At 52.2% G+C, this 12,319-nt stretch overlaps 1 protein-coding gene across 1 annotated transcript in view; it reads left to right on the top strand.

Moving 5' to 3' along the window:
* Positions 1–12,319, top strand: part of FSTL4 (follistatin like 4) — a 442,827-nt gene that overhangs the window by 381,736 nt on the left and 48,772 nt on the right. Inside the window, exon 8 of the mRNA XM_057541639.1 lies at positions 5,154–5,277. Coding sequence (XP_057397622.1) covers positions 5,154–5,277 — 124 coding nt within the window. The remainder of the gene's footprint in view (positions 1–5,153; positions 5,278–12,319) is intronic.

Here is a 12,319-nt window from a genome sequence, read left to right as displayed (position 1 = left end):
AAAGGCACATCCCAAGGCCTAGAGTTCACCTCCCAAGAGCTGAGGGCAAAGGCCAGACTCCTCTCTGGGTAACGTTACTTCTTCACTTCACTTCCTATGGCTCCCCACGAGCCAGCACTCTAGGCTGACACACCTCCATTCATTCAGCAAACACTAACTGAGCTCCCGTTATGCACCAGGCACCATGCCACACATGGGCACAGGATAGGGGTACACAGAGAGATGAGGTGCCTCCCCTTTGGCACTGACCACATAAACCCCACGCAGCAAGTGACTGCACACTCCCCACAGTCCTGGGGAAGCCCGGAGCCTGCCCACAGAGCCTTCTCCCACACCTGTGGCTCCCTGCCCTGGGCCAGGCCTGGGAGTGGGCAGGAGGACAGACCCACTCCAGGCTGCTCACACCCAACATGACTGTCCACAGCAGCCTTCCCCTGGGGGCTCAGTGGCCACTTAGGCATTGGTTCAAGTTGCAGGGACTTCTCTTTAAGAGGACTTTGATCAAGAGGACTGCTTCTGCAGGCCCTCGCAGAGTGACAGGTCTGTCCTCTGAGGGGCTAGAAGGAGGTGACCAACACGGGAACCCCAGTGTGAGTCCAAGGGGTCAGCTGTGTAGAGAGAACAGTGGTTTGGAACATGTGTGTGCACACATGCTCATGTTTACTGCATGTGTTCCCAAGGATGTTTGTCTGTGCCCACCAATGATTCATCTGGTCTTTGCTGGGTCTGGATAATGGGTGTGTGTGTTCATGTGAGTGCAGACATCTCTGAGGACCGGCCGTCACCAAGGCGCTGCATCGCTCAGTGTTTGGGTGCATTTGTGCAGGTGGGATGCTAGGGTTAGTGAAATTCTGGGGGCCAGAGTCAAACCAGCCTGGGGGAAAAGACCCTCTCCTTTACTCCATCCTCTCCAAAGAGAGCCAAGAGTGCTCCTGAGAAGGGCAGAGCTAGAAAAGCTCTGAATAAATGTTTCTAAACTTTGTAACACTGACAGTACCATTAACCTAACCTCTGAAATCACTCTGGAGTCCTTGTGTCTAACGTTTAGTCACTAAATAATCAGCACTGATGGCTCATTTTCATATTACTTAGACCTGACTCACATGTATCACTATGACAACATCCCCCATCTTGCCTCTGCTTAAATATTGTTTAATACTGAAGTTTCATTTAATTACTTTAATAAGGGCAGATACTTAGAAAATAGCTTTTTAAAAGGCAAAAAATATGTACCTTTAAGTAAAACTGTCTCTTTTCCAAAGACAGGTGTGCATCAATACAAAGAATGGTCTAATCTGGCATCTGTTTATTTCTGGAAGGAACCTTGATTTTGCTAATACATTTCTATGCATCAGAGCAAAAGAAAAAAAAGCCATCCATAAAAAGACAGTTACAGAGATGCAATCAAGCACTGATAGCAACATTCAGACACACCTCAGAAAACCTTCAGAAGGTTTAGTTTTATGTAACTTCTTATAAATCAATTTTTAAAGTAATTTCCTTACATCTAATGAGGTAAATTTGATTTCTGTAGCCAGTATTCATGCTCCAGAAAATAATATGCACTTTTTTCCTGTAATTATATGATGCCTATTGTTTCAGCCCAGAGCCATTATTTTACTTAGTACAGAGTCAGGTTCTCCCCAGAGCCTAACTCACAGGCTGGTAATGAGTTAGGTGCTCGAAGTAGAGCCATAACGCATCCGGCAACCCACACGCCTCCACACCTGAGCGATCACCCAAGGGACATGCCTCTGCTCCCAGGAGGAAAACCAGACGGAGAGGTTAAGCAACTCTGTTAGGGGCTCCCAGAAGCCATCAGCCCGGTGTGGGACTACACGCATGGGCTCTGCCTGCTGCACTGAGCTGAGCCCTCCCAGTGTGCCCAGGCCTGAGAATGCAGCATGGAGAAGGGGGCAGGGTTGGAAAGCAGGGACAAGACTTGAGACCAGCTCTCTGCCTCCCCACCAGCCACTTGCTTTGGACCCCGTGTGATTGGTAACATTTGGGGGCACAGGAAGGCAGGAGGTGGGCGCCTCCATTGTCGAACCCAAAGAACCAGAACCAGGGCACAGCCCCTGCAGAGAGCCTAGCTCAGCGCCTTGTACAGTCTGCTCAGCGAGTATCCACTGAGGGCTCACTCTGTGTCGGGCCCGCTAGGCACTGGGGACACAGCAGAGCGCAGCAGGCACGAGGGCGGAGCTCACATTCTAGCTGGGGAGACACGCGGCAAACAGTATGCTAAATGGGAGTAAGTGCGTGCCAGGTGCTCCGTGGGGGTTACAGATAGGGCCGGCAGATAACATACGAGCGGACTTGAAGGAGGTAGAGCAAGCCAGACTGATAGTCCTGGGGCAGTGGGACAACAAGGAGAAAGTTCCTGAGGGGGCAGGATGCCAGGCATGTTGGAGCAACAGCAAGGGGCCGCAGTGCTGGAGAGGAAGGAGCAAGGGAGCGTGGAAGGAGATGGGGCGGAGAGGGGACGGCGGGTCATCCCTGCAGGCCCTCTAGGGCTGGGACTCTGAGTGAGGGGGGCGTGGTCTGGCTGCGGCGCAGAGGGGCAGCGGCGGAGGGCCGTGCGTCTGGCCCACGGCAGTAGCAGTGGAGGTGGTGAGAGAAGGTCAGACTCTGAATATATTGCGCAGGAGAGCTCTACTTTCTCACCCCATGGGGACTGGGCATTTGTTTTGCTTTATGGTTATCAGGGTTTTTTCTGAGGCTTAAACAAAGCGACGTATGTCGAGATTCCCAGCACACGGGTAGCTCGTGGAGGCTGTGAGCTGGTGTTATTACTGGGCACCACTCTGCAGTTGATCTGTGGGACCTCAGCCTGGGGGCTCTTCTCAGCCTGTGGTCCCATGACCACCCAACCCCACTGAGGTGGCAAGAAGAGCAGGGGGTGCCAGAACCTGAGACTGACTACAAGGGCCCTCCTGTGAGGCAGGGCTGTGGGTACGAAGGCTCAAGAAGGCAGCACAGAGGGAAATGCCGGGGGATCCCCAGCACCAAACCCCTTACAAACAGCTCTGGTGTTGCCCTTTGGGATGGAGTCTGTCCAGGAACCAACCAAGTGAGGTATTGAGGTTCCCCAAGGTGGGGCCGCACCCAGCTCCCCAGCCCTCTTTCGAGATGCCATTCCACCACTGAGACTCCAAGCAAAATGTATTTTCCTGCAGACTTAGGTTTTGACACAGGAAACAGCTTAGATTAGAAATATGTCAACCCCAGAACTGACTAACCATTAACTTTTCATAAGCAACTCAGGTATGAACCCTTTATGACTCTGTTATGCCACAGGACAAATAAGCTATCTGGTGTTTTATTTTTATTAGGGAAGCTTCCACTGCATGATAGGAATGGGGCTTTTTACAGCAGAGCAATGTTTCAGAGAAAACGCTAAGGGTTTCTTACAGCAGCCTTCTCCAATATTTCACTCCACTGGGAGCACTTCTGAGTATTTTTTTCCTTGATACTGAAAGCAGGCTGCACGCATCCACTCTCCACCTTCCAACCTGTGCCTTAACCCAAACCTCTCTTGGGCCTGCACCGTTCATTGGGTTAATTAGCCAGAAAGCATCTTTAAAGGACTCATGATGGTTGTGGCCGGGCCCTTGGACAATCCTTGTGCCACACTGACTGGTGGCCTTCCGTCCCTCCTGCCACGAGATTGCTTCTGTGGAAAAAGGAAACTCAGGAAGCACAGGGAGAGTGACGGGAGGGATGGTTTGGTGTTGTCTCCAGAGGGTCAAGAGGAGTTTTGCATCTTTTGTTAATAATAAGAAAAGTAGCAGCCCCCATGTATGTCACACTTCCCACATTGCAAAATGTACTCGTGGGCATTCTCTTGCCAGATCTCCCCATCACCCCAGGAGGCAGATAGGGCATATAAATTGTCCACAACTTACAGGTGGGGAAGCCAGTGCCCAGAGGGATGAGGGAACATTGATCAGTGCCAGAGTTCAAGCTAAAACCTGAGTATCTTGAGTGCCAGCACTGGGCTTCCCCCATCACTCCTCACAGCTAGTACTGCCCAGGCCTGTTTCTCACCAGGGAGCCAGGACCTCCTCTGTCCCATCAGCTCTGAGCACCACACCTCGGAGATGTTTGCTAGCTAAAGCCAAACCTGATGAAAGGTCTCCCTGAAACACCGGTAATTCCATTCCCCAGCATGTCTGCAGTTGGTGCCTGGATAGGGCCAGCATTGTGCATTGTTCTTCAGGAGACAAGGCAGCTGGCTGGAAAGGCCCTGGGGGAGTGCTGCATGCCCAGCGCTCACCAGGGGACTCTGACCAGCTCAAAGCCCCCTCCTGCCCATCCCTCCCCATGTGCTGGCCAAATAGGATCCCACTCTGTGAGGCTGCAGAGGTCACAGGGACAAGGCTTACTGAGCCATTTCTCATGGAACCCCTGGCATCAGCCCCTTCTGCTCTCTAGTACATCCCTGCCCTTGTTTTTTGTTTGCCCTCATTTTCCTCAGAGTTCAATTTCCCTTCTCTTAGGTTACCCAGATCTCTGTAAGCTGCCTGAAATTATTTGGAGATGGAGGTGAGATCTAAACCAGTGGTAGGCAAACTATAGCCCATGGGCCAAAGGCAGCCCACCACATTTTTTTTTAATAAAATTTCACTGGAACACAGTGATACTCATTAATTTAGGCATTGGTATGGCTATTTTCATGCTACAAGGCAGGGCTGAGTAGTTGACAGAAACCCTATGGCCCAGAAAGCCAAAAACGTTTGCTATCTGGCCCTTTAAGAAAAAGAGGGCTGACCCTAAAGGAGGCCGCCCTCCAGAGCTTCTCAACAGGTGGACAAGAGCCCAGGAAACCAGCCAAGCAGCAGCACAGGAGGGGCAGGTGAGCCCAGTTGTAGAAATGGAGAGGGAGGGTGCTGGGGAAGGTGTTCAAGCCAGACCTCACAGAGAAGGTGAACAAGATCTTAAAAGGATGTACAGGGTCTGGGCAAGCAACACAGAAGAGACATGGAGGTCCTGCTGCCCAGCCCTGCAGGGAGCTCTGGCTGAGTAAGGGGGCCAGGCAGAAAGGAAGTCTCTCGCAGCTACAGGGTTTCTATTTTCCCGCAAAACCGGAGACCTGGCTATCCTTCCCAGGCTGCTCAACAGAGAAGCCAATCTTGTTGTCTTCCTTGCCCCAGCAGGACTTTGGAGAGGACGACTCCCTCTGCATCACCAAGGTGACCACCATCCACATGGGCAATTACACCTGCCATGCCTCTGGCTACGAGCAGCTGTTCCAGACCCACGTCCTGCAGGTGAATGGTTAGTAAATGGCTCCATGCATGTTGTCCCCCCAGAGTGTTCCCAAACGCTGCTCAGAACAACCCTCCTCCCCTCCTGCATTCTGTCTTCTTAAAGAAATACCTGACCCCGAAATGTCCCATCTTTCCTGTAAGTAAAGAGGGGCTGGGGAGGGGGGCGGGCAGGCAGGGGCAGAGTCTGCCAACTCATTTCCTGGTCTGGCTTCCCCCAAAGCCTCCTCTGATGAAGTGAGTTAAGGTGGGAGGGGGTGAGTCACTTAGGCAGGTCACACCCAGCATCTCCAGTACGCCCCTGTAGAATGTGCAGTGTGCCCTGTAGGTGATGTTACCAAACCGAACTTGGGTCCACCCGCCTGCTCAAGGTAAAGCCAGTCTACTGACACTGGGTTGTGGTGAAGGAAAGCACAGTGTTTGTTGGAGGGTGCCAAGCAAGGAGTCCAGGCAGCTAGTGCTCAAAAGGACCCAACTCCCGAAGGCTTTCAGGGAGAGGTTTTAAAGACAGGAGGTGGGGGGGGGGGGGTGGTGCTGTGGGGCACGTGATCAGCTCGTGGACATTCTTTTGATTGGTTGGTGGTGAGGTAATCGGGAGTCAATACCGTCAACCTTCTGGTTCCAACCGGTCTGGGTTCTACGTACTTGTGGACAGCATAGAGTTAACTTCTTCCACCTGGTGGGGGTTTCAGTATCTGCAAAACAGCTCAAAGGGCATGGCTCCGAATATTATCTATAGCCCTTGAGGAGGAACTACAGGTCCTTGACTTTGTTTAATGGCTAAACTGTTATTATTTTGTCTTGCTTGACTGTTTTCTTTTCTGCATTTTCTCACTTGTCTGATTAAATTTATTCTTTGGCAGTCAGGGCAGGCCTGGGAGTCTGAAGGTTTTCTATAGACAAGAGGCAGGTGGAGGACATGGGGGCTGAGGAGGGAGTCTGTCCCGGGAAGGCCCCATAGGGTCCTGCTCGGTTACAGTGACATGGAGATGGCAAGCTGTTGTGGTCTTGATCCAGTGAGAAGCAGACAGTGTCTAGAACATGCCACTCCTCCTCCAGGTACTGTGGACCCAAATCACTTATCCAGTTGGGAGGCCTTACTTTCTGCAAAAGGGGCTGGTTCCCGCCTCCCTCCCCCCAGAGGCTTAATGAGCCTCAGCTTGGGCCCAGCCAAGCAGAACCTCAGCAGGCTTGGCAGGTTTTCTTTGCTTCTCACAGGCCCCTGTGTTGCCAGGACTCCCAGAAACTGAGAAGAATTAACCCCTGCTGATGACCACATCAGCAATTACAATAGCCAGTGTTTTCTGAGACTTTCTCTGGCCAGTTCCTAGGCTAACACATTCACATGGACTCTCCCAGTCAGTATATTTTAACCCACTTTATGGATGAGTCTCTAGGTAAGGTCACTTTCCTGGGGTCACACCACTGGTAGGTGTCATTCTAGACCCAGGGCTTGTGCTCTGCCCTCTGTCACACTGCTGGCCACTCCAGCCATCACAACAAACAAGCCATCACAGTGCCGTGGCAGATCAGCACTCCAGGGAAATTAGACGTGTCCAGCCACGCCCAGCTGGACATCACTTCTTTCACCAAGCAGGCCTGAGCAGGGCGTCTGTGCACCAGAGAATAATATGAAAGCTCCAAGTCAGCCCCAGATCCTTTGTGCCAGCTGTGTCCAGGGCTTCTGCTCTGAGATAAAGTGTACGCGGTGTTGAGAATAATTACATCATGAGGTTCAGTGTCACTTACCTCTGGGATCCTGGGTGACAAGCCATTTAAGGACAACAGAGTGAGCTCAGCTTGCCTCTACATTTGTCCTGTAGGATGTTTTAGGGATTTTTATGTTCATATGTGCCGAAGCCATATTTTGTTAGTATTTCCCTTGAGCTGGGACATATTTAATCCTTTGGGGCTTTGTGGCTGTGTTTGTTGGCTTGAATCAGGGTGTACAGGCACCTGCAGGAGACTCTGTGGTCTTAAACACCTTTAATACATGAATGGCAGGTCCACGGTGCTGGGAGGGCCCTTCTGCCTCCTGTTCCCCCAGAATTCTGAGACAGAGCTCATGATGGGAATGAGCCATTTCCTCCCTCCCGGTGCTGAATCCGGGAGCAAGGCCCAGGCCCACGGACACCATGTGTTGCTGGGCTGAAAGGAGAGGCTAGGCTTCTTCCTGTTGCTACCCGAGTGGGGAGTGGACTCTGCAGCTGGCACTGGAGAGTTCTGTTCGAGCCTCCCCAGCCACTCCACCCCCACCCACCCCCCAGCCCAGCGATTGCTAAAGAGGCTGCTCGGGGCCTAGGGGAGTCTAAATGGCAAAACCTCCCCACTGAGATCCAGAGACAGGCCACCTGAGATACATTTCCTAATTGCTGAGAGATTTAAGGCTTCTCTTCCAGCCGAAGTACTAGAGTCAGCGGCAGCATGCTGGGACCTCTGTATTTTGCGGTGGGCTTTCCACCTCATGCCATGGCTCACTTCGCTCAGTTCCATGATGGCTGGGCTGGGCTATTAGGGTGGGCCTCACTCCAGGAGCCCACAAGGTCCCTGGGCTGGGCTGACCCCCAGGCACTTGGGGGTGGCATTTGGGTCCATTAAGCAGCTCCCTCATGGGAGCACCGTACTAAGGTAGATCTGCTGTTGCCTCCCGAGGACATGAGTCCGTTGCCTGCTGACCAGGGAACAAGACACGAGGTTTTCAGAGTATTCCAGAAATGAAGTGTGCTGTGTTGACTGAGAGGGAAAAACCTCCCTATCTGTGTGGGAGGGTGGGAAGATGTCGTTGAAAGTAAAATGGTACTAAAGACACAATGACAGTAGGAACATTTACTGAATAATTACTGGGCACCATCTCTGTTTCACAGATGAGGAAACTAGGGCTCAGAGAGATTAAGTGATTTGCCCAGGAACCCCAGCCCTACAATTAGTATATAACTGCAAAATGGATCTTGACACCAAAGCCTAGACTCTTGACGCCTTCTCCGCCCCATCCTCCCCTTTGGGACATTGCACTGTTGCTGTTGGCGAATCCAGACATGGTCGTTCAGCAGGTCGGTGTTGATGTGCTGTCGGGGGGCACACTGTGGGGGACCGGGGATAGGAACCCTGCCTCGTTTATCCCTGCCCCTTGTGCTGAGCTCACGCTAGTCAGAAACAGCTGGCTTAGCGAGCATCCAATGAAGGACCCACAGCGTAGATATAAGGGCAGCCCCTGCCCACAGCAGGACTGAAGTTGATGACCTGCACGGCTTGGTCGTCCAGCTCCAGGTGGGCTTGGCAGATCACTGTGCCGATGCCCGATGCTGCTCAGGTTCCCAGGGGGAGGCCCAGGAGGGCTGGGCCGCTGCGGAAGGCTCACCGAGGCGGTGGGCACGGGGAGCTTCCGGGCAGGAGGACTGGGAAGGTGAGAAGGCACCGTCTGTGCTCAGGACAGAAGGATGCCTGCTTTGCTGAGGCATCTCGTGGAGAAGATGTGAGAAAGCTATAACAGATTCTTCTGTGGGATTCGTTCCTTTTCGTCAGTCATCCCAAGCGTGAGTCAGAAGCATGAAAGATGTCCCAGAGCAGCTTGAGTAGACTTGGTGGGGTCGCCCAGCTGTGCTGTGGGTGGTGGGATTTGGTCCCCTCTTGGCCTGGCAGATGGCCTGTGGCTTACTGAGCCGAGACGGTGCCCAGGACACACAGACAGGGAACAATGTTCTGTCGGTTCCTTCTCCTTGCTTCTCAGTCAGAGGGAGGACAGGAAGGGGAGGAAGATGAAGCGGGGAGAGGAGGCCCTGCCAGCTCCCTGCCTCTCTGAGGGCTCAGAAGACTCCATGTGAATGGCAGGTGTGCTGGGGAGGCAATGTGTGGCCAGTGGGCCCAAGAGACAGGGATACCGCTCGTGCGAACAGGAGCTGGGTGGCGCTGTTCCACCCAAGGCACGGCGCAGACCCGAGCTGGAGACACCTCTGTCATAGGGCCAAGACATGAACTCTGAGCCAGAGAGACCTGCATTCAAGCCTAGTACCTATCCAAGTGCTGGTACTTCCTTGACATACATCTTTGGTGAGTAAACTCACCTGTGAAATGGGAATAACAATAGTGCCTCCTCCCTTATAGGCCTGATGAGATAGGATATGTGTCAAATGCTTGGGAAGTGCCTGGCCAGATATAATTCAAAGTCCAAGATGGGACAGATATGGGGGAGATTTTGTTTTGTCTCAAGCCATATTTAACTGTAGTTGGTGGACACAGATGGTCTGAGCTGGTAGCCCCTCAGAGACCTTCCAACTCATTATACAGATGGGAAAATCAAGACCCAGAGGAAGTTGCCAAGCCAGGAATAAAATATAGACTTCTCTCTGGAGCTGCCTCACTCCCTGGTGGCAGGGGCAGGGGTCCATATACAGGCTGGGTCACCATCTTCTAGAGCTTCTTCTCCATCCAGGACTCTGCCTTGACCTGGTTTGCTAAAGGAAACCCTTCCAGGCAACTATTTCCTTTCTCAAATTATTAGTATAACTTCCCTATAGACCAGACCTCCTGGAGATGAGGCCCAAACACTGACATGATTTATAACTTCATGCAAACTTCCCACATTGCTTCCATAGGAGGAACAAAAACCTCAGAAATAAATGATTAATCCATTAAATTAAAAACACCCTCAACCTCCCCACAGTTCAGACAAGTAACGATTCATTCCCAAAACACAATAGTAATCTCCCAAATCTGTTTATTACTCCAGCTTGGTACTTTTGTGAATGTGCCTCTTACTTAAGACATATTTATGCTGCCTTTCACCTTGGAAATGATTGATGTTTCCCAAAGAAAATGTGCCTTTGTGTTATGTATTCAAATATTTTCATGGGAAGGTTTTGCAAATTTAAAAGAAAACGAATGTGTTTATCCCAGATACATTAATTCGAATGCTTTTTAGTGTGTGAATTAACACAAAGGAAGAGGGGAGATCAGAGCCAAAGGGAAACAGTTGGGCCTTTGCCTTGCTGCTGGCAGAAAGCTGTGTCTCTACCTGATCCCTACCGTGGGAAGGGTAGTTTCTCACAAAGAAAATGCAGAACTTTTTCTGACAGGACCCTGACCAAGCAGGGGCCAAGGGTACCAAGGTCTTTGATGCCTCCCTGCCCAGGGTTCTCCTTAGGCCCTCCCTGTCCTGGCAGGAGGCTGGATCAGGGCTCTGGCTGCAGTGCTCTCTCAGAGCCCGGGGCCTGTTCCACACCAGCTGCAGTCTTAGCGATGCCTCATCACACGCGAGGAGGACAGTTGGGTCCTGGAGGCAGTGGCTGAGCTTCTACCCAAGTGATGGGATGGTTATTTTTTCCCTCTAACATCCTATTGCCAGTTTTCAACTTAGCAAAGGTCAGGTCAGGGCAAAATGGGCTTCTCGCTGGAGCTCCTTGGTACTCCGGGGTTTGCCTTCCATGTCACAGGCCCGCTCGTGCCAGGCATGGAGCTGGGAAGATCCAGGAGGCTACTGGCCCCGATCTAGCCAGGGGTCTGGGCCTGTCTGCAGGGCCCCCTCCCATTGCTGCTGGCTGGGCTGTGCTTCTTTGGCCTCCTCCACGCCCAGAGGCCAGAGGGCAGACACCTCGTGACTGGCCAGGAACCACAGGAGGGGAGGCCCAAGCCACTGGTTCACAGAGGGGCAGCAGCAGCTTCCATGCCTGGGAGTCCACCGTGCACGCTCACAGACGCACACACGCACACACACCGGGACCCAGGCCCTGCCCCACCCCTCCCACCTGCCCCTGCCCCTGCCCCGTGAACTTCTCTCCCTCTGCCCTGCCCGCCCTGCCTTCTTGACTCCACTGCCCTGCACTGATTGTTCCCTTGGCTAAGAATCCTCCCTCCCACCCCCCTCTCCCCCCTCTGCCCTGCCTTGCTGCCAACACCACCTCATCCTTCACTGTCGTCATCATTCATTCATTGAATAAGCATTTACTGAGGTTCTCTCCATGCCACTCACCAGGCTGAGCACTGAAAACATAGCAGTGGACAGACCAAAATCCCCATCCTCATGGAGCAATTCAAAGGGTAGAAAATACTAAGGAGGAAAATTTTAAAGCAGGAGGGGATAAGGAGACTCAGATAAAAGGTGGAAGCTTTAGGTATGATGGCAAGTAAAGGCTGTACTGAAAAGATGACATTTGTGTCCACTTGTTGGGAAAGTCAAATATGCCTCCAAAGGATCTGGGTCTGAGCACCTGGAAAAGTAGAGGCCATTCACTGAGAGGAGAAGATCGTGGAGGAGCAGCTTGGAGAAGAAAGATCAGGAGCTCGTGGGGACATGACAAACGTGTGATGTCATGCAGCCCATGGGGTATCTAAGTCTGGAGCTGAAGGAAGAGGTTTGACTGGAGGTATAAATTTCCGATGCCTCACAGGGTGGCTGGTATTTAAAGTCAATAGACCAGGGTAGATGCTGAAGGAGTGCAGATAGAGAATGTCCAGCAGCCGAGCACGACAGCACTGAGAGCCTGGGGAATGAGAAAAAAGCAGCAAGGAAGGCAGAGAAGAAGCCACAGAGACAGGAAAACTAGGAGTATGGTGTCTGGGGCCAAGTGGTGTCTGGGGCCAAGGAAGAGGAGTGATCAGCTGTGGTGAATGCCACCGGCAGGTCAGGGAAGGTGAGGAAAGAAAACTGGCCATTGGGTCAGGGTCAGTGTGGGGGGGCGGGGCACTGTGGTCCAGAGCAGAGCCATTTCCACACGTGGTGGGGAAAGGTCTGCCTGGAGCTGGCTCCGGGGGGGTGGGGAGGAGATGTGAGAGCCACCAAGTATGGACAACTCTCCAGGGTGTTTCCAAGAAGAAAAATGGGGCAGAGTTGGGGAGAGAAGCTGGGATAAAGAGGTTTGGGGGTTTTCTTCCAAGATGGAAATTAAAAGCATTTTATGGACTAATAGGAAAGATCCAGTAGAAAGGGGGAGACTGATGCAGGAGGGACAGAGAAGTGCTAGAGCGACGTCCTGGACAGGACGTGAGGGGATGGAATCTAGGAATGAGGCTCGCGGGACAGGAAACTCAAAACTGGGTCCTTTTCTGGATAATGGAAG

The sequence above is a fragment of the Balaenoptera acutorostrata genome, chromosome 2 (assembly GCF_949987535.1).
Source record: "Balaenoptera acutorostrata chromosome 2, mBalAcu1.1, whole genome shotgun sequence".
Taxonomy (NCBI): Eukaryota; Metazoa; Chordata; class Mammalia; order Artiodactyla; family Balaenopteridae; genus Balaenoptera; species Balaenoptera acutorostrata.
Note: the sequence above shows the minus strand (reverse complement) of the source record. Positions and strands in the feature narration are given on the sequence as shown.